The 22,829-nt window shown below is 40.8% G+C and overlaps 1 protein-coding gene across 14 annotated transcripts in view; it reads right to left on the reverse strand.

Moving 5' to 3' along the window:
* LOC123502697 (gamma-aminobutyric acid receptor subunit beta-like) overlaps positions 1–22,829 on the reverse strand; it is a 169,393-nt gene that overhangs the window by 52,487 nt on the left and 94,077 nt on the right. For 12 of the 14 annotated variants that reach the window (XM_045251889.1, XM_045251896.1, XM_045251899.1 and 9 more), the window contains one exon: positions 1,209–1,276. The exons of the other annotated variants lie outside the window; for them this stretch is intronic. In XM_045251889.1, the coding sequence (XP_045107824.1) occupies positions 1,209–1,276 (68 nt within the window). The remainder of the gene's footprint in view (positions 1–1,208; positions 1,277–22,829) is intronic. 14 annotated transcript variants of the gene reach the window in all.

Here is a 22,829-nt window from a genome sequence, read left to right on the forward strand (position 1 = left end):
GCTCTTCTCTGTGCTCAGCGTTCATGCGTGATGGCAGAAACATCCGGGGTCTTCACTATCTTAATAAATACTGCTTAAAAATATATAGCGAGGGTGTGTAGTAAAGTGTTTTCTTATCGTGTACTCAGACAGAGAATAAGTAAAAAAAAAACAGCTCATGCCACTGGAAGCTATAAGGCTGTGAGAGATTCTGAAAGTGGAGGACCAGACTGTTTTTGTTAATGTGGTGATAGTAGTGGTAGTGGCGAGAGTGGTGGTGGTGATGGTGGTGGTGGTGGTGGTTCGGTTCACCGACATGCTCTAAGGATAATCTATTGTGCCATCTCGACCTAAGGATGTTTCTGCATCACATGAACAAAATAAACAAGTCTGGCCTCAAAGTCCTTCTCGCGGCGTGTGAGTGAACCAAGGTTCTGAAGGCTCCTCAAGGGCGAGCAATGGCAAGTGAGCGCCGCGGCGTGAGGCAGCGGCCTTTGAGTCCAGACTGCAGGACTGAAGAGAGCCTTGCCGGCCTTGTCAGGAGGCGGCGAAGCACCTTAGGACAACACCTTCAGGGCCCTTCAGGTCCTTGAGGCGGCCGGACAGCGGACGGGTAAGGGCCGGACACGTCTGGAAAGGGCCATCCAGGGCCAAGGGGCGCCAAGGGCAGGAGGAGGAGCAGGAGCCGCCACTGCTCCCTCCAACCCCTCGGGGCACGCTGTGATGCTCCTTTCTGAGGCTCGCAAGTTCATAAGTAACAATACAGTTTGGTTCAGTCTCTCCGGAGGGGCGGCGGGGGTCCTGGGTGGTGACTGGGCCCCTGACGGGCGCCGGCTCCACCCAGGCGCCCGACGCTCACTCCAGCGGGCGATAATGTTCCCGCCGAGCGTGACTTACCCACGCCCTCGGGTTGGCTTCCCCGAGAAAGGCACACATTTGACACTGAGACAGTAGAAAATAGATATATATGTAAGTAGAAAATACAAATCCACAGCGAAGAAGCCAAGGCGAGGACTTCCTACGCGGGGACGACCCAGGGCAGAGTGAGGCAGTGAGGCAGTGGAGGCCGCTGTCCCCGCGCGAGGAGGGAAAAACATCAGATCTCAAGATTGATGGAACCTTGCGGCCAGTGTCACGTCCCGCCCGCCGGCTGACCAGCGCCTCGGCCTTAACATTACTGTCTTACTAGTGGTACTTAGGAGCGCGCAACGAAGAGCACAAGTATGTACCATTTGAACTTCAGAGAGCGAGCTAATACTGAGAATATGCATCGTTATACCGACGTCCACGTGCGATTCTGCAAAGACAGACAGCATCGGCCCGGCTTGAGCAACACCCAGCCAGTACACGACATACATTTCATAAAGGTAGCAGTGGAACGCCCTCTCTCGCCTAATGCAGATTGTGCCTCGTCTCTCAGGCTCAGCACACTTACCGTCGTCATTATCGGTATCATCATTATCAATTTCAACATAACAATATATTTTTCCAAAGGACACCTCTTATGACACACCTGATACAGAGCACAAACAAATAAATAGAAAAATAAATACATCTAGACTATGACGCCTTTTGCTTTCATGACAGCCTCGCTCATCAAGTCCACGTCACATCCATTAACTGCACCTTCTCTTTTTGGCGATTTAATTCCAACCCTACTTGTCGCGAAAATGTATTCATGAGGTACTGCCCAGTTAATTACTACTCCATCAAAAAAAAAAAAAAAAAAAAAAAAAAAAAAAAACGTGGGTGTAATAACGTCTCTCTCTCTCTCTCTCTCTCTCTTCCTCGGTGAACATGGCTGTCGCTTTTACTTTCCATTTTCGAGGGATGAGCAATAAAACAGCATCCGAAAAGCGCTAAAAAGTGTGGGATTTACGCTCTCAACACTCCCACCACCTGCCTCTCCGCTACTCGGGCCACTCAGCGTCGAGCCTCGCCGCGGTGGTAGCTATCCAGGGGTTCACACGCCAATTATTCACATCACTAACCCAGGATTTGCAAACCATCCATGCCAATTACTATCCCGCCATTCACCAGCTGTGCCCACTGCTTTCATAAATACTATTAATACTGCTAGAATATACTATTTTGATTGTACATTGTTATTACAGTTCCATGTTATACTATACTAATAAACTATCGTATTATCATTATACTGCTATACAATCCTTCTACTGCCTTCATAAATAATACTTAACAACACTGAAATATACTGTTATGAATATGTATTGCTATAGTACTTTGTTATACTAATATATTACTATACGTTCTTATCACTATGCTATTATATAATCCTTCTATTTCCATTATATTTCAGGATATACATAATTGTTTTTCATGTCATCCTTTGACTAAGATAAGAGACAAACACTATGAACTATCAACAACTTAGTCTATCAACTATGTAAAATTTATGTTCTTGTTTCGATTTCTAAAATTTTGTGAAGCTGAACTAAAAAAATGCATGCCACTAATTATTATCCCGGTAATTCATTAAGTCTACGTAATTGCATTCTTTCCTTGACTTTTTTTTTTTTCATTTCGTATCACATTAACATATTTTAATTCCCCTATGTTTTGAAATACATTATGAAACCATCAAGAACCTATCCTTTCTTTCTAATCTCTTTCCATTCATTTCAGTACAAAGCTATTAAGAACCCATCCTCTTTTTTGTTTTCTCTTTCCTCAATTCTGTATCATTTTTTATACCTGGAATCTATGGTCTTTTCTTTTCTCCTCCCTCTACTTCTTAACCCAGGCCCTTTCACCTCCGCGACACTGAGAGGCGGCAGTGGGAGGCCCGAGGCGACCCTTCCACTCTTCCCTGTACCAGAATAACCTTTTGTTTGGAAATTAAAGAAACGCATCATCTTGAGTTGTTTCGGAGAAGTCGCGAGAGGAGGGAAGGAGAGGGATGAGAGAGGCGCAGAAGGCACCGACTAATAGACTTTCACTCTCTCTCTCTCTCTCTCTCTCTAACAGGCAGGATCTCGTTTAGCCAAGTCGATCAACAAAATCATTAATCATGAAAATCTCGACTAACGAAATAAAAAAAAAGAATACAACTTAACTTAATCTAAAATAGACATAAGCTCACCTAAATTAACTTTACGTAACCTCTCCAGGTATAATAATTCTAAACTACATTGCTTTAATCTAGCTTCAGTGAACCCATCCAGATCCTTAGCCTAACTTAACCTGCCCTAACGTGACCTTAATTGGTCTATTAACTTACACTCACCAGACATGAAACGAAGGTAACAATCTCAATCAGCCTACTTCATTCCAACCAAAGCCAATCTAGCGCAACTTCACATGACGGGACCTAACCTAACGTATAACCTAACAGAGAAGGAAATAGAACCGTAAAACTTAATCCAACCTTACGTAGCCTAACCTAACTTGGCCAGACCTAACCTAACCCAACCTAACCAAACATAAACTAAACTAACCTAACCCAACCTTACCTAGCCTAATCTAACTTGGCCAGACCTAACCTAACTTCACTTACCCTAACCAAACATAAACTAACCTAACTTAACCTCACCAAGCGCAGAAATGAACAGAAATAGAAATAACGTGTCAAAACAGAGGCGCCTTTCATTAATATTTTTGAGTAACATTTTATATATTTGAGGAGGGAACGTGGCTGAACTTTTTTTTTTTTTTTTTTTAAACATGTAGTCAATTTAAAGTCACGTGCCCAGTTGGGAATAAATTTAAAGTGACATCAATAATTCGAAATGGATACCCTACTTTTTTTAATTTTTTTCCAATTTTTCATGTGTACTCTCTAGGCCGGAGGCTGTTCCACTGCTCAAGTCGCAGAAAAAAGAGTGATAGATTTCTGAAGAGGTCAAGGAACATAATGAGTGAGTGAGTAGTGAGAGAGAGAGAGAGGGAGAGTGAGTGAGAGTAAGACAGATGGCGAAGACGTGTGGTGGTGAGAACACAAAGGAAAAAAAAAAGTGCCTATATGGTGAGGCAATGATGTACAATACTGTGAAAATGACGATGGTTATGATGATGATGATGATGATGAAGATGCAACATTTATCAAGATGCTGTGATGCTGATGATAATACTGATGATAATGATGATGAAATGTGTATTTAAATGAGAACACTGAAAGGCAAGAGATGGAATTATTGTAAACTGATGTGAAAAGGAAGCTGTCAAGATTAAAAAAATAAATAAATAAAAGCATACAGTTTTGAGAGGTGAGGAGAATGATAGTGATAAAAATGACACACTCACCATCTGGACACTGAAAGATAGCGGCTGTGAGAGTGAGCTGATGATGGCGGTAAAGATCATGACGTAGAAAATAACAGTGATGAATATAACGTTGGGTTATCATGACAAGAAAAAAAAAAAAAAAAAAAAAAAAAAAAAAAAAAAAAAGTGAATATCTTGATGTCAATTATGGTGAATAAATCGAATGAAATAGATGAAAAAAACAACAACAATATGAAAACGAACACCACAAATGAAAACAAACAAAAGTCAAGCCGAACAAACAACACTCCTTTAAAAAAAAAAAAAAATAAAAGAAACAAAAGAAACAAAAGAAATCCCCAAAAGCCAAACAAAATGAGAAAAATAAGTGACGAAAACTTTTACATTAACGGCATCAGAGCGAGAAAAAAAAAAAAAAAAAAAAAAAACAGAGAAAAGAGAATTATACCAATCCATTTACTTTTGGACGCTTTCTTTCCCATAATGTTTCGTGCTCGGAATACCAAACCAAATATCCGTCCAGATTCACACACCATCGCTCGCTTTGGGCCACCTAGGACTCGCGAGGGGGGGGGGAGGGGCGGGTGGAGGGGGAGGATGTTTCAAAGACTTTCGTTCACAATTGCCCATCCAATCTAAGTTTCTCGCGACTCTGACCCATTTATCCATAACTCCACCTCCATCTATCTTTCCGTCTATCTGCCAAGGTCTCACTATTAACTCCATCACTTATGAATTAACTCCAAAGCTTCAAGGTGGAGTGGTGGAGTGGTGAAGCGGAGTGCAGTGGACGTATTATATGCATTGAGTGGATGACTGGGTTACTGGATACAAGGAATGTCAAATAAGATGTTTTTATAAGAGAAAGATAGAGGATAGATGATGGAGTAAAGGGAAGGTACTGGAGACGGTTTGAAGGGGTGTTGGTACGTCTTTATGGGGGGAAGTAGGTAGAAGGCACAAGGAAAGGGATGGAATATAGAGGGAACGTGGTGGAGTAAAGGAGAAAGGTGGAGTACAAGAAGTGATTTTTTTGTTTTAGTTTTTGGGGAGGAAGTTTGTGGACTGGGGAAGTGAATGGAAGGTACAGGGACGGTGGCTGAGTGAAGGTGAAAGGTGGATTACGAGAAGTGAAGGTAGATTTAATAATGTTTTGAAGTAATATGCCACAGGGAATGAGAAAGGAGTTAAAGAATAGTGAAGGTGATAGAGATAAACTGATAAATATGGAATGTGAGAGAATAAATGGCAATCCGAATGAATCATGTTAATACTTTTTATTTCCAATTATTTTTTTAAGATTTCTTACAAACAATGAGATAAGAAAAGGGAAATTATCGAGATCTTCTCCAGTATAAGTCGTATTATTCACACTCCTATCCATCCCTATCCAAACCCATCATGTGGTGTCCTTCCCTGTACCCATCTTTGGATTCCTATCTTTCCCTCTGCCCATGTTTTCCTTAATAAATGTTTCCTTCCCCATCACTCATCCTTCATATATTCCCTTTATCCCTCCCTTCCATATTCCCATCAGCGTCCCTTCCCTCCATCACCACTGAGCCTCAAAATAACACAATGGAACCATGAATAAATGTAGGAAGGCGGTGGCGCGGCGGGGAACTTTGGCATCTTGGAAGTATATACATGGGATCGATTCCCACTCCGAGGCTGCAGATTAACACTGTCTACGTGAGGGTCGTAAATTCTACTTCTGGGGATTCGTGGCAAGAGAAGCAATAAGGGAAACGCGAGGCTCCTTCAAGTATCGTTAAAGAAAGTTTGATGGCGCGCCAATCTATGCTAAATCAGCTCCCGTGAAATGAGGCGTTCTGAATTGGGTCCTTGTTGATTTTTTTTTTGGTCTCTCCATCTTGCTAATAATTCTTGTCCGAAGGCTTTCGCTATTCCTATCTGGACTGTCATTCTGTGTTGTTTTAAGGACATTCTGAATTGGGTCCACGTGTTTTTTTTCACTTGTTTTCTCTCTCTATTTCGCCTATAATTCTCGTCCAAAGGCTTTAATTATTCTTATCTGAACTATAATTCCATTGTGTTTTAAGGAGACGTTCTGAACTGAGTCAATGTTGATTTTTTTTTCATGTTTCTCTCCGTATTTCATGTATAATTCTTGTCCAAGGACTATGTTTCCGTCATGAAGTATCATTATGTGGTGTTTCATGTGATGTGCTTTGTTTGTTTTACACGGGTTAAAATTTCCGTCTCCAGGGTGTTTGCTTTCTTACATGGATTACAATTCTACAGTGTCTTTATGGTTATACAATTAGACTCTCTGGTATAGGTTACAATTCTTATATTTCAAGTGTTTTTTCCTCTACGGACTACAAATATGCGGTGTTTTTATAGTATACAATAATTAGTTTCTCTTATATGGACTACAACTCTCATATTTCGAGGTTTTTCTAATGTGAATTAAAATCCTGCAATGTTTTATATAATATAATTAGTTTTCTTGTGTGGATTATGATTTTCATAACTCGAGCATGTATTTTTACGTAATAATGTTATATACACACAAACATGTATTCACACAACTACTGTCCTCTCACGACCTCTTTCAAATCCTCCACTTCCAATACAACGCCTCACCAATTATTCACTGCCTTCCATTACCAACTCCACTCAGGATGTTCTCAACTTGCCAACTGCTTCTCTGTTCTCTCCTCCCTCGGCCTCTATGCTCAAGACTCAATACACACCATGCCCGCTGAGACCCCACCTCCAGTGACTAACTCGTGGCTTCTCTACATGTACTGTAAACTCAAGCACACCCATAAACTTCTTTCCTTTCAGTCATACTATCATCGATTACTCATATACAAGAGTGAGTGTGTGAAGAACAAACCTGATCCTGCGCATTCCAATGACAGAGCAACTTGTAGCTTTTCATACACTGAGAATTTTGAAATAAACTGTCCTTTTTTCAGTTTTCTCTCCATTAGACTACTATCTATCAAGATCCTTTGACGCTTACTTCAAACAGTCACAGCGCACCGAATGCCGTCCCTTGTTTTGGCAACGTGATTTTGGTTCCTATTATTTTCCTTCAAGGAGTAGCGTGAGAACAAAGACAACTGGTCTCGCTCATCAAAACCCTTCCTCCCTTCCTCTGTGTTTTGGCAATGCATCTTTTATTCTCTTTCCTTCGCCCGAAACGACTACTTTCCTTCAAGACAGTACATGGAACACCAAAACACATCCCACGCATCGAAACTCTCCCTTCCTCTTTGTTTTGGCAGCGCATTACCGCCAGGCTTTTTCACCTTATCCTCACAAGCCGCGCCAATCCTCACGCTCTCTCTCCCTAATGGCGCGGAGGGGCGGGAATGCCAAAAAGATATACACGCATGAAAAAAAAAAAAAAAAAAAAATCTCACATAGTCCTTCAATTATGATATTTTTGCACTTACAGACTTGAGACATTAACAAGTACCATAGAAAAATTAGAACATGAATTTTCGAACTAGTAAGGGGTCAAAAGGTCTACTCGAATGAACACAAACCAAACATTGTTCATCATGCCATAATAACATATAATGTCTGCACTCAAAAAAAGTTGCAGCAAATAAGTAATATGAAGAAAATCTCATTTTATATAGAAAATCAGAAAAAAAGCACGACTTTTGATGATTTTCAGAGATATAGTCCTACTTGCATTTCTGATTTTACAAAGTAATGTTACCTTCGCTTCTTTTAGATAAAACATAACTCTTGCCCTGCCGTACCGAAGATGCCGTGTGTCGACCCTCCCATGGCCTTCCTGAACTATACATTACGAGGCCAATAATTGAACACCGCCATCTCAAGGCCGCGCTCATTGATTGGTTAGCGCGGGAGGGCGTGGCTGAGTACCCGTCCGTCATTGGTCAGTGGATCCTAGCATGCTAGAGAGAACCCTTCTGATTGGCTGACCTAAAATGAATTACGGTACTGGATTGGCCGAAGAATCATTACGTCTTGGAGTGAGAAAAAAAAAAAAAAACATATGACTGGCTCTTGCGGGACAACTTCATGAACAAACGCAGCCTTGGTCGTTTGCTTTAACGATATACAAATGCATGCATCTGATTGGTGTGTTTAAACTAAATGTTGTCAAGGAGTGATATGGTATTGGTGGGTTCAAAGGAGTGTGTGACCTTCCAGAGGCGCACTAGTCAGGGCAAAGGTCAAGAGATGAGTGGGTAAGGAGAGGGGAAGGAGGCAGGAGAGTAGTGTTAAAGGGATTAGCAAGAGAGAAAGATAAACTGATGAATTTACTTAAGCTTTGCAAATACAGGGACTCATATGAAGAGAAAACGTGATGTATGCTATTATAATTACTATGGTATTATTATTTATATTATTATTTCCGACAGGCAGAAGTTAATGGGAAAAAATAAAACTGCAGCTGGAAACGACAATTTCTGTTACTTCTGCTTCACCTCATGTTTCGTAATTGTTCTATCAATGTTCCCGTTGCTTATGTTTTTACTGTTGCTCGTGTTCCCATTAGTGTGATGGCGCAACGCTTGCCTGCAGCGGGCACTTCACTTGTAGTAGTAGTAGTAGTAGTAGTAGTAGTAGTAGTAGTAGTAGTAGTAGTAGTAGTAGTAGTAGTAGTTGTTGTTGTTGTTGTTGTTGTTGTTGTTGTTGTTGTTGTCGATGTTGTTTTGTTGCTGTTGTTGTAGTAGTAGTTTTGGTTGCAATGATACAATGTTAGTAGCGCTTTAGGTAGTGGTAGTGATAGTCATAAATCTGAGGGTAAAAGTGGTGGTGGTGGTGGTGGTGGTGGTGGTGGTGGTGGTGGTGTGGTGGTGTGTGTGTGTGTGTGTGTGTGTGTGTGTGTGTGTGTGTGTGTGTGTGTGTGTGTGTGTGTGTGTGTGCTGGTGGTGTGTGTGAGTGTGGTGCTGGATCAATAGACACCCACCCTGCTTGCATGCCCAGCACAGACACACACACACACACACACACACACACACACACACAGTCATATATCCCCCTCAAAAAATAATATCAATGTAAACGGAAGGAGAGAAGGATGAAGTATATTGACTGAAAAAAAAGAGAGAAAAAAAGTTACTATATTTTTTAGTCCGAACAAAATTCCGCCCATGATTTTCTGGAAACACAATATTTGGAGGAAAGGTGAAAAAAAAGCGGCAACTGATTAAATTATTCCACCAAATTTTAATCTTCAACTAACTCGTTAAGTGGGGAAGCATTTTTTTATGACTCCATTTTATTTTCCAATTGTATTACCACTGGACGCGAGGAGCAAATAAAAATGCATATACATAAACACTCAAATTGCCCCTGGATGGGAGTGACCAGATACCATTATTTGATTTATGTATATTTAATTGTGGCGAATGGAATAGTGATGGTGGTAGTGATAGATAGTGGTAGTGGTGGTAGGATAGTGAGGTTGAAAGTGACAGTTATTGGGGAGGTTCCAAAATGCTTTGTAGTAGTAGTCGTAATAGTAGTAGTGGTGGTGGTGAAGTAGTGAAGGTTCAGTGATATGCTGGCACTGTGTGGTGGAGGAGAAAGTTGTGGGAGGTGGGGGAGCCGGTCGATGGGTGTGGGTGGAGGGGACAATGTGTAGTGGAAGAGTGTGGGGGGAGGCTAGAGAGTGGAAGAGGAGGAAGAGGAGGAGGAGGAGGAGGAGGAGGAGGAGGAGTACATACGTAGTAGAAGAGGATGAAAGAAGAAAGAAGCTAGAGAGAAAATGAGTGGGTGTGTTTGTGCGGTAGGAGTGGTGGTGGTTGTGGTAATGGTGGTAGTGGTGGTGGTGGTGATGGTGGTGTCGAAACAATGGTAGTAGCGTGCTGGAGGGCTTTACTCGGTGGTGTGTGGTGTAGAAGTTGTGGAGGAGATGTGGGGGGAGGAAGGTGTGGGAGGGTGGGGGCAGGTGTGGGGCTGGTATGGAGGGGAAGGTGTGGGGCAGGTGTGGCAGTGTGGTGGCGGGAGGTGTGGCAATTCTACGTGAGAGGAAAATGGAATAATAGCTTTGTTCAATGTTTTATGCAAGCAACGCCAGCAGGAGGAAGGCGAGTGTTGGTGGTAGTAGTAATAGTAGTAGTAGTAGTAGTAGTAGTAGTAGTAGTAGTAGTAGTAGTAGTAGTAGTAGTAGTAGCATGAGAAAGTATGGCAGTAGTAATAGAAATAGTAGTAGTAGTAGTAACAGTAGTAGTAGTAGTAGTAGTAGTAGTAGTAGTAGTAGTAGTAGTAGTAGTAGTAGTAGTAGTATGAAAACATTACTAGTAGCAGCAGTAACAAGAGAAAAACTGTTAGAAGTGTTAGTGTAGCCATTATGTTATTGGCAGTAACAGCAATAATGGTGGTGGTGGTAGTAGTGGTAGTGGTGGTGGTGGTGGTAGTAGTGATGGTGATGGAGGAAGTGTCATGCAAAAGCAACACTGAGTTATGTACACGCAACAAAGTATCGCCCTCTAACCCGTCCCCCCCTAATCCTCTCCCCTCTCCCTCCCTCTCCTTTTTCTTCCTCTTCCTGTTTTTGCCTTACTCCTTCCTATCCATGTCCCTCCTTACTGTTTATCACCTCCTCCTCCTCCTCCTCCTCCTCCTCTCCATTATTATTCTTTCTTACCATTTCTCTCTTTATTCCTCTTTCTTTTGATCTTCCTTTTCACTGTCCCTTATCCTCATTCTTCTTTTGTTTTGTTTACTTCTCTTCTTCCTTTTTCACTATCCCATTCTCCTATCTCTGTTAATTCATTCTTCTTTCTTTTCCATACCTCCAATTTCCTTTTTTTCTCTCTTATCTAATTTTCTTATCTTTTTCTTTTTCTTTTATCTTCATAATTCCTTGTCATTATCCTGTTCTGTATTTTCTATTTCTCTTCTTTCTTCACGCTTTTATTATTTCTTTTTGTTTTTGTTCTCTTTCCCGTTATTCCCATTCTCTAGTTTCTCTTCTATATCTTTCCTTTCTTGCCATTACTCTTTCTCCTCTTTCCTTTTAACTCTCACCGTGTCCCTTCCTACTTCCATCTCTCCGCTCTCCTTATTCACTCTTTCCTTCCTTTTCCTCCTTGTTTCAATACTCCTATTCCTGCTTAACTCCATATTCTTCTCCTTGAACTCTCTTTCTCTTTCTTTTCCTTCTTCTTCCTTCCTCCCTCCTTCATGTTCGACGTTTTCACTGACTGTCATTTGTTTTTCATGACTATAAACTGCGTGTCCTTTGTGAGTCACCTGCATGATTATTGTCTTTAACTTATTTCTCACCAGTTAACAAAAAATAGTCCTAATATATTTTTGTCAGGAGTTTTAAAGCTTTAGTTTAAGTGTAGAAGGGATTCGTATGGCATGTGGTAACTAACGGTATGCCTCCCACCTAACCACCTTACCGTGTTATTTTGTCCAACCTACTAATGCAAGGGTTACCCAGATACTGCACTCTTTCACCCCTTTCATTTGTAAACTCTGGGATTCTCTACCTGTTCCTTTATTTCCTCATTCCAACTCAATTGTTCGTCTTTCTTTTTTTCTTTGACTTTCCTTTATTCTTTCTTTGTTATTCGAGAGTGACATGTTGACGGGGTTTTCACATACTAATTTGCTATCATTGGCCAGTCTTTTTGCCAAGTAAATACGAAACGTGTGGTTAGCGACTGGAAAGCTTCGTGTAACTGTTCTCTTCATCCTTTCTTTGGTTTTCACACATCAATTTGTAGCCATTGGTCAGTTTCCTTGGCAAGTAAATAAAAATGTATGTTTAGCGATAGGAAAGATTTGTATAGCTGTTCCCTTTATCCTTTCTCTGGTTTTTGAGTCATGTGTCGACGGGCTTTCACACATTAACCCCTTCAGTGCCATGACGCGTTTCCGTATTCATTCTGCTTACTAAATGGTGACTTTATACAGCTTCAGAAACTCATGTGAGGGATTAAAATAGTGAAGACTCTAGCCATTAATGTTCTGACCTCCATAGACCCTTCCTAACGCCAATAAAATAGTCTAATCGCACCGAAACTCAAGGTAAAAATGCGTCCCAGTACTAAAGGGATTTTCTTGCTAAGTAAATACGCAATGTATGGTTAGTGACCGGAAAGCTTTGTGTAACTGTTCTTTGGTACAAAATGAGTGAAAGACCTCGATGTGAATTATGTACCTGACTTTCTTCTAACCTTCTCTGCTATGACGAAACGGTGAGGGGTAGCGTCTCTCTCTCTCTCTCTCTCTCTCTCTCTCTCTCTCTCTCTTGTTATTTCATTTCCAATCACTTTATACTTCTCATTTCCTATTATTTTCTCTTCGCTTCACCATCTCTTTGTTATTTCATTTACTAACAGCCTGTATTTGTCTATCTGTTCCTCTCTCTCTCTCTCTCTCTCTCTCTCTCTCTCTCTCTCTCTCTCTCTCTCTCTCTCTCTGGCGGGGCCCCGTAGTAAGCATGAAGGCAGCAACATTTTCTCCTATCACGTCAATAAACTCAGGCCACTCAAGAAGCGTAATCCTCACTGAGTAACACTTAGCAACACTACTACTACTACTACTACTACTACTACTACTACTACTGCTGCTGCTGCTGCTGGATATATCGTTAGTACTTTCAGTTATAAGTTGAGAGTAATAAAGTGTATAAGACAAATGGTCAGTAAGACAGAGAGAGAGAGAGAGAGAGAGAGAGAGAGAGAGAGAGAGAGAGAGAGAGAGAGAGAGAGAACAAGGTCAGGCAAAATTAGGACACGCCCTTTTGTTTCCACCCACTCATCCCCCACTCTCTCTCTCTCTCTCTCTCTCTCTCTCTCTCTCTCTCTCTCTCTCTCTCTCTCTCAAAGAAGCTGCACCCTACCTCTCACACCACTTCATTTCCCTCTCATCTCTCCTCTTTCTCTTCCTCTTCCTCTCGTTGGCTCTTTAACCTCAAAAGAAGAAGTGGCGTTGCACAGAAATCCATCAAGGGTGAAATTCTTAGTAACATAATTTTCTCTGTAACAAATTTTCTCTCATTCCTTTCCACCAATCCTTGCTCTTCCTTGCTTTCTGTGGCTCAAGAGAGAGAGAGAGAGAGAGAGAGAGAGAGAGAGAGAGAGAGAGAGAGAGAGAGAGAGAGAGAGAGTAAACAGAGGGAGGATCAAGAGCAGTAAGCGAGAATAAGAGAAGAGGGAGAGTAAGAAAGGTAAGAGAAGAGAGGAAGAGTTAAGAATAGTAGTAGTAGTAGTAGTAGTAGTAGTAGTAGTAGTAGTAGTAGTAGTAGTAGTAGTAGTAGTAGTAGTTGTTGTTGTTGTTATTGTTGTAGTAGAATAAATTTTAGTGGAAGGACATTCTCTCTCTCTCTCTCTCTCTCTCTCTCTCTCTCTCTCTCTCTCATTTCCACTCAAATCACTAAACTGCTAATTGTCTGAAATTGTCTGAAAACGCCAATTTTTTCTAACTGCAATCTGAAGGTTAATTCTATAAGGTTCACTTCCATTACTGCATTTTTTTTTTCAAGCTAATTACCTGCATTTTCTGGATTTAGTGGCCACTCATCCCCAGGTGCGCCAGTCAATTAAGGTAAAAGTAAACGGATAATAGGAACGATGCTCAGGTAACAAAAGTAAGTAAAGATAATAATAGTGATAAGGGTGATAGGTGATTAGGAATGTAAGTGAGTGTGTGTGTGTGTGAGTGTGTTGGTGAAATGAAGATAGGAGCGTTGATTGCAATGTTACCTGATGCCTTTACAGAATCTAAACATACAAGCGTGTTCAGATTGGTGTTATTTTTTGTATTGATGTATAGACTGGCTGACTGTTTGATGCTTTTGCTGAACCTAAACGTACTTGCATATCGAAAATTGATGCTGTTTTTGTATTTTCTGCCTAATATATTGATAAAAAGACTGACTGACCATCTAATTCACTGCATGACTGATTGACTGACTGACGGACTGACGAACTGTTTGATTAACTGACTCATAACCTAATTGACAGAGTGACTGACTGACTGACGGACCGATTAAATGACTGTCTAACGATAGATTGATTAAATTTTAACTTAAGTGAAGGGTAGACTCAACAATTAACAGACTGATTAACTCACGCATTCACGATTGACTGAATAAGGAAATAATTGACTGATTGACTGACTGACCGACTGACTGATTGATTTCTCCTTGGTAATATTTGTTTTCTTTTTTATATACATATGAATACAAGAGCTATTTCCTTTTACGAGGCTTGAACAAGACACGACAAGGTCAAGAGTGGCCAGTAAAAACGTCGGCAAAAAACAGTAATAGCGGCGTTGACATGGAAAGTAATAAGGCGGAGTAGTGGTGATAGCAGCAACATCAGCAGCAGCAGTAGTAGTAGTAGTAATAGTAATAGTAGTAGTAGTAGTAGTAGTAATTGTAGTAGTAGTTGTATTATTATTATTATTATTATTATTAGTAGTAGTAGTAGTAGTATAAGAAACATTATTTTCTGCAATTTTCATCTTCCTTTCTCTAATTCTCTCCTTTTTCCTTTCCTCTTTCTCTTCCCTTTCCTTCACTTTCCTTTTGCCTATTCTCCTCGTTTCCTCTACACTTCTTCTTTCCACATCCCAGTCCTTTCTCTTTCTCCCCCTATCCTTTCTCACTCTACTTCATTTCCTCATCCTATCCTTCCACTTTTACCTCTATCCTTCATATTCACCACCACCACCACCACCACCACCACCACCACCACAACCACCACCACGACCACCTACAGATACAGAATAAGGAGTCTAGTGGTATCCTTCAGACTCGAAGACGCCACTAGTTCCTTTAGGACTTCACACGCCCTCTGTCAAAGGCTTCAGAGGGCAACGAGAGGGGAGAGGGGAGAGGGGAGAGGGGATGCAGCTTTCCCTTATCCGGCTCGTTGTTCACAGAGAACGGGAGGGGTGGAGATGGGGGGGGGTGTTGGGGGAAAGAGACACAATACAAACACCTGGAGAGAGAGAGAGAGAGAGAGAGAGAGAGAGAGAGAGAGAGAGAGAGAGAGAGAGAGAGAGAGAGAGAGAGAGAGAGAGAGAGAGAGAGAGAGAGAGAGAGAGAGAGAGAGAGAGAGAGAGAGAGAGAGAGAGAGAGAGAGAGAGAGAGAGAGAGAGAGAGAGAGAGAGCATGACTGAAGGAGAGAAAGAGGGAGAGGACAAAGAAGGAGGAAGGGTGAGAAGGAGATGCAAGGAGAGAGGGAGGGGAAAGGAGAGGGAGAGGGAGAGGAAGAGGGAGAGGGAGAGAGAGAGGGAGTGGGGGAGTGTAAGAGTTTGGTCTCACGAGTAAGAGCACCAAGGGAGGAAACAGCAACATTGAGAGAAGACACTGAACAAAGAAGAAGGAGGAGGAGGAGGAGGAGGAGGAGGAGGAGGAGGAGGAGAAAAAGAGAACGATGAAGAGAGAGAGAGAGAGAGAGAGAGAGAGAGAGAGAGAGAGAGAGAGAGAGAGAGAGAGAGAGAGAGAAATTCGATTATACCAGGCATCTCCCGGAGGTCTCTCGGCCAACACAACACAACTCACTCACTCAACTTTCCATAATCCTTCGCAACACTTTTCTCTCCTAACTTTTCCTTGATCTCTCTTAATATTTTCTCTCTCTCTCTCTCTCTCTCTCTCTCTCTCTCTCTCTCTCTCTCTCTCAACCAACCAACACTTTCTTCTCCATTTCCTTTTATTTTCCCTCCAGAATTTTTTTTTCCTCTTTCTCATTCTTGCATGTTGTCACTTCTCTCTTGTCTCTACTCTTGACACTTACTCCCCCTCCTCCTCCTCCTCCTCCTCCTCCTCCTCCTCCTCTTCTTCCCTAATCCTATCTTTCATGTGGGTTTTTAAATGCTACTCTAATTTCTATTCCTCTTTTGCTTTCCTCTTCTTATTCCTTGCGGTCATAAAGAGATGAAGAAAAAAGAAGAAAAGAGGAGGAGGAGGAGGAGGAGGAGGAGGAGGAGGAGGAGGAGGAGGAGGAGGAGGAGGAGGAGGAGGAGGAGGAGGAGGAGGAGGAGACAATGGTTAAGATGGATGGAAGAAGAGAGAGAGAGAGAGAGAGAGAGAGAGAGAGAGAGAGAGAGAGAGAGAGAGAGAGAGAGAGAGAGAGAGAGAGAGAGAGAGAGAGAGAGAGAGAGAGAGAGAGAGAGAGAGAGAGAGAGAGAGATAGGTAAATATTTCACAGCCACAACTGGAGGGGACGAAGGAAGGGAAGAAAGAAAGGGAAGGAAGGAAGGAGGGAGGAATGAAAGACGAACGATGGAGAGATGGAGGAAGAGAAGAATAGTAGAAAGGAGGAAGAGAAGGGAGGAGAGAGAGAGAGAGAGAGAGAGAGAGAGAGAGAGAGAGAGAGAGAGAGAGAGAGAGAGAGAGAGAGAGAGAAGGAAAAGAAAAACGATGAGACAGGATAAGAGAAAGTTGTGATGATAGAACTGTATACTGGAACATAAGAGGAGGAGGAGGAGGAGGAGGAGGAGGAGGAGGAGGAGGAGGAGGAGGAGGAGAATAAACAGAACAACGAGAACAATAACAAAGAAGAGTAAGAGGAAGAAAAGACAAAAATTTGGTTTAAAAGGCGAGAAAGAAAACGTCGAAGAAGAAATTATAAAAAGCAAGAATGAAACAAAAATAAAACGAAGAAAAGAAAGAACAAGCCAAAAAAGGAAAAAAAAGTAGAAATGAATGAGAAAACTGGAGATGAAAAAGAAAGTAGACAATGCATAACAAAACAAAGAAAACGAAAGAAAGAAAGAAGAAATACGAGGATGGAAGGAAGAAAGAGGGAAGAACAAAGAAGAGGAACAAGAGGAACGCAGGACGTGAATCTAGCGAAAGAATAGGAGGAAGAGGAACAGGAAGAAGAAGAAGAAAGGAAAGGAGAGAGATAAAGAGAAGAATAGTGACCAAGAAGAATATGGAAGAGGAATAAGAGGACTAGAAATAAAGAGGAGGAAAGAAAACAAGAATATTGGAGAGAGAGAGAGAGAGAGAGAGAGAGAGAGAGAGAGAGAGAGAGAGAGAGAGAGAGAGAGAGAGAGAGAGAGAGAGAGAGAGAGAGAGAGAGAGAGAGAGAGAGAGAGAAGCAAGTACCCACACAAACAAAAAAATATCAAAACAAACTCCTTAAAATCGAAAGAAAACGGAAAAAAGAGAAAAATGCGAAACACCGGAAGGAAAAGCGGAGGAGGAGGAGGAGGAGGAAGAGGAGGAGGTGGGGGAAGGGACAAGAGGCTAAGGATCTGGCCCTTTTCCCCAGCATCAGTGCCAGTGCCAGAGCGGCCCTTTGGCACTCACTGGCCCCTCATTCGTTTGGAGGAGACCGGTCACCATCACTGAGCCAAATCACCACTTCGTCACCAGGACCTGAAATCATCTAGTTCTTAGCACCATTATTACTGCGATTACTTACTGATTGATGACTGCTGCTGCTGCTGCCGGGGAGAGAGGGCGAGAGGGAGTGGTGGCGGGGAATCGGGAGAAAAGATGAAAGATAAAAGAAAAGGATTAAGTAACAGGAAAAGGAAGGTTGGTAAGTAGAGGAAAAATTCAGGAAATGCGTTTTAGCAAATGAGAATGAGATGTAGTAGAAAGGGAATAGGAAGGAAAGAAAGAGAGAAGGAGAGGTTTAAAGAATAGGAGGAAAGAGGAATGAGAGGGTATAGGTACATGAGGAAATGAAAATGAAATAAAGAAACGAGGAAGGAATAGGTAGCAAGGAAAGTAACAAATGCAGGGATTAGAAAGGAGTTATTAAAGAGAGTAAATAGGAAAGAAAGGAAAGTGGAAAAGGAAAACAGCAAAAAATTAAAAGATTAAAGTATAATAGAGATAAAAGAGAAAGAAGAAAATGAAGACGTGAAGAAATACACACAAAAAAAATGATTGAAGAGAAAGAAAGAAAAGAGAAAAGAGTGATGATAAAAGAAGATGGGGAGGAGGAAAGGGAGAGGGAAGGAAAGAGATGAAGGATGGAGGCAAAATATGGAGGGAGAGAGCGAGATAAAGAAAGGGAGAATATCTAAAGTGAGAGAGGAAAGGGAAAGGAGGCGATAAAGAAGGAAGAAGAAAGAGAAAGGCTGTAAAGATGAAATATTAGAATAAAAGAAGATAAAAAAGAAAGAAAAGAATCTGACTAGGAATTGTGAGAAATGAGGAAGAAAGAAAAGAGAAAGAAATATTTGAGAAGGAAGAGAAAAAAAAAAAAAAAAAAAAAAGAAGAAGGTACACATAATGAAAGGAAGAAGAGAGAAAAAGAGGAAAAAATTATAATCTATTTCAATTTAGTGTATTATTGGACCTACTTACTTTGCTGTCCTTTAACCTGTTCTCCTTTTCTCTCCCTTCAGAAGAGTCCAAGTGGTTGGTTACCTGAACTCTACTTTGGCAGGTAAAATTATCAGTTGTTGTGGTAGTTTTCTTCAACAGTGCCAACGAAATTCAGGGTACACACACACACACACACACACACACACACACACACACACACACACACACACACACACACACACACACACACACACACACATACGAGTTTATAAATTGTAGTTTTATATTTTCCGGTTTAAGACAATAATTTCCTTTTGGAAGAAGTTACGACCTTACCCGAGGAGGAGGAGGAGGAGGAGGAGGAGGAGGAGGAGGAGGAGGAGGAGGAGGAGGAGGAGGAGGAGGAGGAGGAGGGAGAATGGGAATGGGGGAGAGCATGAATAAAAGAAAACGACTGGATCAAAATACGAAAAGGGAGAGAGAGAGAGAGAGAGAGAGAGAGAGAGAGAGAGAGAGAGAGAGAGAGAGAGAGAGAGAGAGAGAGAGAGAGAGAGAGAGAGAGAGCAACCGCAAAATTTTCTTCCCCTCTCACAAATTCAAACCCTCACTCCACCCTCCTCTTCTCTCTTCTTTCTTCCCTCCTTCAATCTTCCCTTCCCTCTGTCTATTTTCTCTATTCCTTCTTTTCTTTCTCCTCTCCTTTTCCCCTTCATTCTTCCCTCTATCCTTCCTTCCCACCTTATTTCTCTTCTCCTCTCTCTCTGTTTCCTTTCATCCACCCATCCTTTCTTTCCTTCTTTCATCTCTTCCTCCCTACATCCTATCCCTCCATCCTTCTATTCTCCCTTCTCTCCCTTCTTCCTTTCATCCACCCATCCATTCTTTCATCCTTTCTTTCCTTCTTTTATCTCTTCCTCCCTGCATCCCATCCCTCCATCCCTCACCATCATATACAGTGCACCAAACACGGAGTTATTTGTGGTTTAAGAGTAATGCATTCCGTTACAGGACGCTGGATGGATTAGCTCTCAATATTCCGAAGATTTACAAGCAGTACAAGTATTTGGTGCAGGATTTGCGATGTTTAAATGTGCTTATGGAATCGATACATCTATTCATTGCACTAATATATACATGTTCGTCTTTTTTCTTTGTGTTAGTTTGCTATTTCGTTTGTTCTTTTAATTGTAGCCCATAAATTTCTTTACTGACTGACTGACTTATTTTAATTTTTCCTTCGGTAATAAATGTAGTCAAAATGGCAAAACACGGAGAGATTTTTCTTCACTGTTTGCTTTTGTCATCAAGTTCATGTATATTTCCTATTTTTAGTTGAATTATAAGTAAAGTCATAAAACACAGACCTTCAATGTTCACTGTTGTGTTTGTTCATAAAACCACAGAATTTTTCAATTTTTAATTTACTTAAAAGCCAATATGGATTTTTTCAACGTTTACGTTGAATTATGGAGTCAATTTACGGATTTTCTAGAGTTGAGCCTTCTCGTGGATATCATAAAGTAGACGAGAATGCATAGCTCATCTTTCTTTCTTTCTTTTCTTATTTTACAACATTTTTTATTCATAAAAAGCATCAAAGATAAGTATACAGCACACACGCATTTATATCTTTTTCTCTTCATCTTTCTTTGTTTTTATTTTCATTTGTCTACAATGTTTCTAAATAAGATGAAAACGGACTATGGATTGTTGGGGCTTCCGAAGAGAGCGAGCGATGGTGTGTTTGCACAGAACATTTACCGAAAAGAATAACACAGTGGGTCAAGAATTCTTCTACGTCCACATCGATGGGAAAAATTAGAACGATAAACCTGGTAATAAAAACAATAATGAAAAAGAAAATGACGCTAACAATAAGAAAAAATCAGATAATAATGACAAGAGTGATGATAATGAACAAGATTACGATAAGAAAAACAACAGTAATGGTGATTATGAAAATGATAAGGATGACAAAGGTGATGATGACAAAGATGATGATGACGATGACAAGGCTGATAAAAGTTACAATGACAATGAAGTAAACAGTAATGATAAGAGTGACACAATGTGATGGTGATGGTGAAGATGGTGCAAGACAGATCATGAAGATGGTATTATCAGTTGAGGAAAAAAATATAGAAACAAACAAAGATCACACAAGGTAAAGCTTTAGAAGGGCCGCGGAAAGATCTTCGGTGCCTTAATCTCTCTCTCTCTCTCTCTCTCTCTCTCTCTCTCGATCATGATGGCGCCTTTTTTTGATGCGAGGCGTAATACATAATCATTTCGAATAATCAATTTTGCGATATGAGTTTACAAAGTCTATGATGATTCAGTTACATTGCAAATAAAAAAAAAAGTAAAATGGGTCTAATTTTGGTTTTTAGTTGATTTTGATGTTTCTTTTTTTATATTTTGTTTTATTTTGTTGTAAAATGGCTGGAATAAATGTCTTAATTGGCAAATGGAAACTGCAGCTTTTATTTAATTTTTTTTCCTTCTCTCATTGACTGAAATAAAAGTGAGTCAAAAATGTAACGTAATAACTCTAATAACAGTTTATAATTGTAGGGAAATTAGTGAATTTTATCTTTTTTTTTTGTAATATAAAATTGATGCACACACACACACACACACACACGACATGGAAATAAATCAAAAGTAAAATATATAAATAGATAAATAAATAAAAAAAAAAAACTCTGTCACTGGGTTACAACAAAGCTTACTCATCACTTCCGATCATCCAAACAAAACAAACAAAAGACACAAAAAACAAACAAGCCATTTAACAGACGCCCAGAATCCTCCATCGTGATCGAGACCAACAAACACACACACAAACACACATAAAAAAAAACCGCTCTCTCTCTCTCTCTCTCTCTCTCTCTCTCTCTCTCTCTCTCTCTCTCTCTCTCTCTCGATATCTTTACATCCCTAACACCACACCACTCAGAACAGGACACGTAGGATTAATCAATATATTTTAGAAACAGTGTGGTGAAGGATTCAGGAAACGAGGTTATGGCAACACAAGGCATGGCGGTGAAGGATATCCCAGGATTTGCCGCGAAACTATGCCAAGGTTATACTTGTGGAGGGCGTGGCTTCGTCGAGGGGGTGGGAGGAAGAGACGGCAGGGGGCGGGGTCACAGGGACTCGGGAACAAGGGAAAACTGAAAAGGGGTTAGGACGTTTGAGGGGCGGGGGAATGTGGTGGACTAAAAGTAGGTTACGCTGGAGAGAGTGAGTTGGTTTCGTTTAAGGCACCGAGTTTTGATCTTTCGCTGCTGGGAGATTGGAAAAAAAAGAAAGGTAAATCAAGCTATACTACTTTCACAACACTGATTTGACAGACAGACAACACAATATTCCTTAAGAGTTACAAAGAGTGAAGGAGGAAAATACGTGTGTTTTTCTTATTAAGCTCTCTTTTGTCCCTAATGCTAAGTCCTGCCCGAGATAAAGCGGGTGAGAGAGAGAGAGAGAGAGAGAGAGAGAGAGAGAGAGAGAGAGAGAGAGAGAGAGAGAGAGAGAGAGAGAGAGAGAGAGAGAGAGAGAGAGAGAAATGGATGTAAGTGTAATGTGCAAATGTGTGCTGAAGAATAAAAAGTGTGTGTGTGTGTGTGTGTGTGTGTGTGTGTGTGTGTGTGTGTGTGTGTGTGTGTGTGTGTGTGTGTGTGTGTGTGTGTGTTTAAAAGAGAGAGAGAGAGAGAGAGAGAGAGAGAGAGAGAGAGAGAGAGAGAGAGAGAGAGAGAGAGAGAGAGAGAGAGAGAGAGAGAGAGAGAGAGAGAGAGAGAGAGAGAGAGAGAGAGAATCATAATAAGTGTCAAATGTCTAAATGTGGATAAAAAAAATAAAGAAAATAATGAAAAATATCCAAAAACAAAAACAAAAACAACAAAGGAATGAAATTATGGGAACGATGAAGATAAAAGACAAGAGAAGACACAAGCTGCCAAGATCAAGAGGAAGAAAAGAACAACGAAAAAAAAAAAAAAAAACTATAAAGGTCACACTGACGAACAGGAAGGAAGGGAGGAAGAAAAACGACAGAATGGCTAAATAAACGTCGTCTTGTATAATCATAAAAAAAGGAAAAGAGAAAACAGAAGAAGGAAAACAAGTGAAATAAATAATATGTTGCGTATGTATGTCATCCAGAAGGAAAATAAAGAAGGAAAATAAAGCAAAATGAGAAAGACAAGATAAGAGATATAAAAGACAGCAATAAAAGAACAGGAAAGAAGTAACAAGAGTATAAAGATGACACGTTTATGGAGACAGATAAGAAGATTGGAAAACTTTGTCTTTATTACAAAAAGAGGCGAAGGAAAAAAAAAAATAGTCAGATACAGAAGAATGAAGGAGAGGAAAA

The sequence above is a fragment of the Portunus trituberculatus genome, chromosome 12 (assembly GCF_017591435.1).
Source record: "Portunus trituberculatus isolate SZX2019 chromosome 12, ASM1759143v1, whole genome shotgun sequence".
Taxonomy (NCBI): domain Eukaryota; kingdom Metazoa; phylum Arthropoda; class Malacostraca; order Decapoda; family Portunidae; genus Portunus; species Portunus trituberculatus.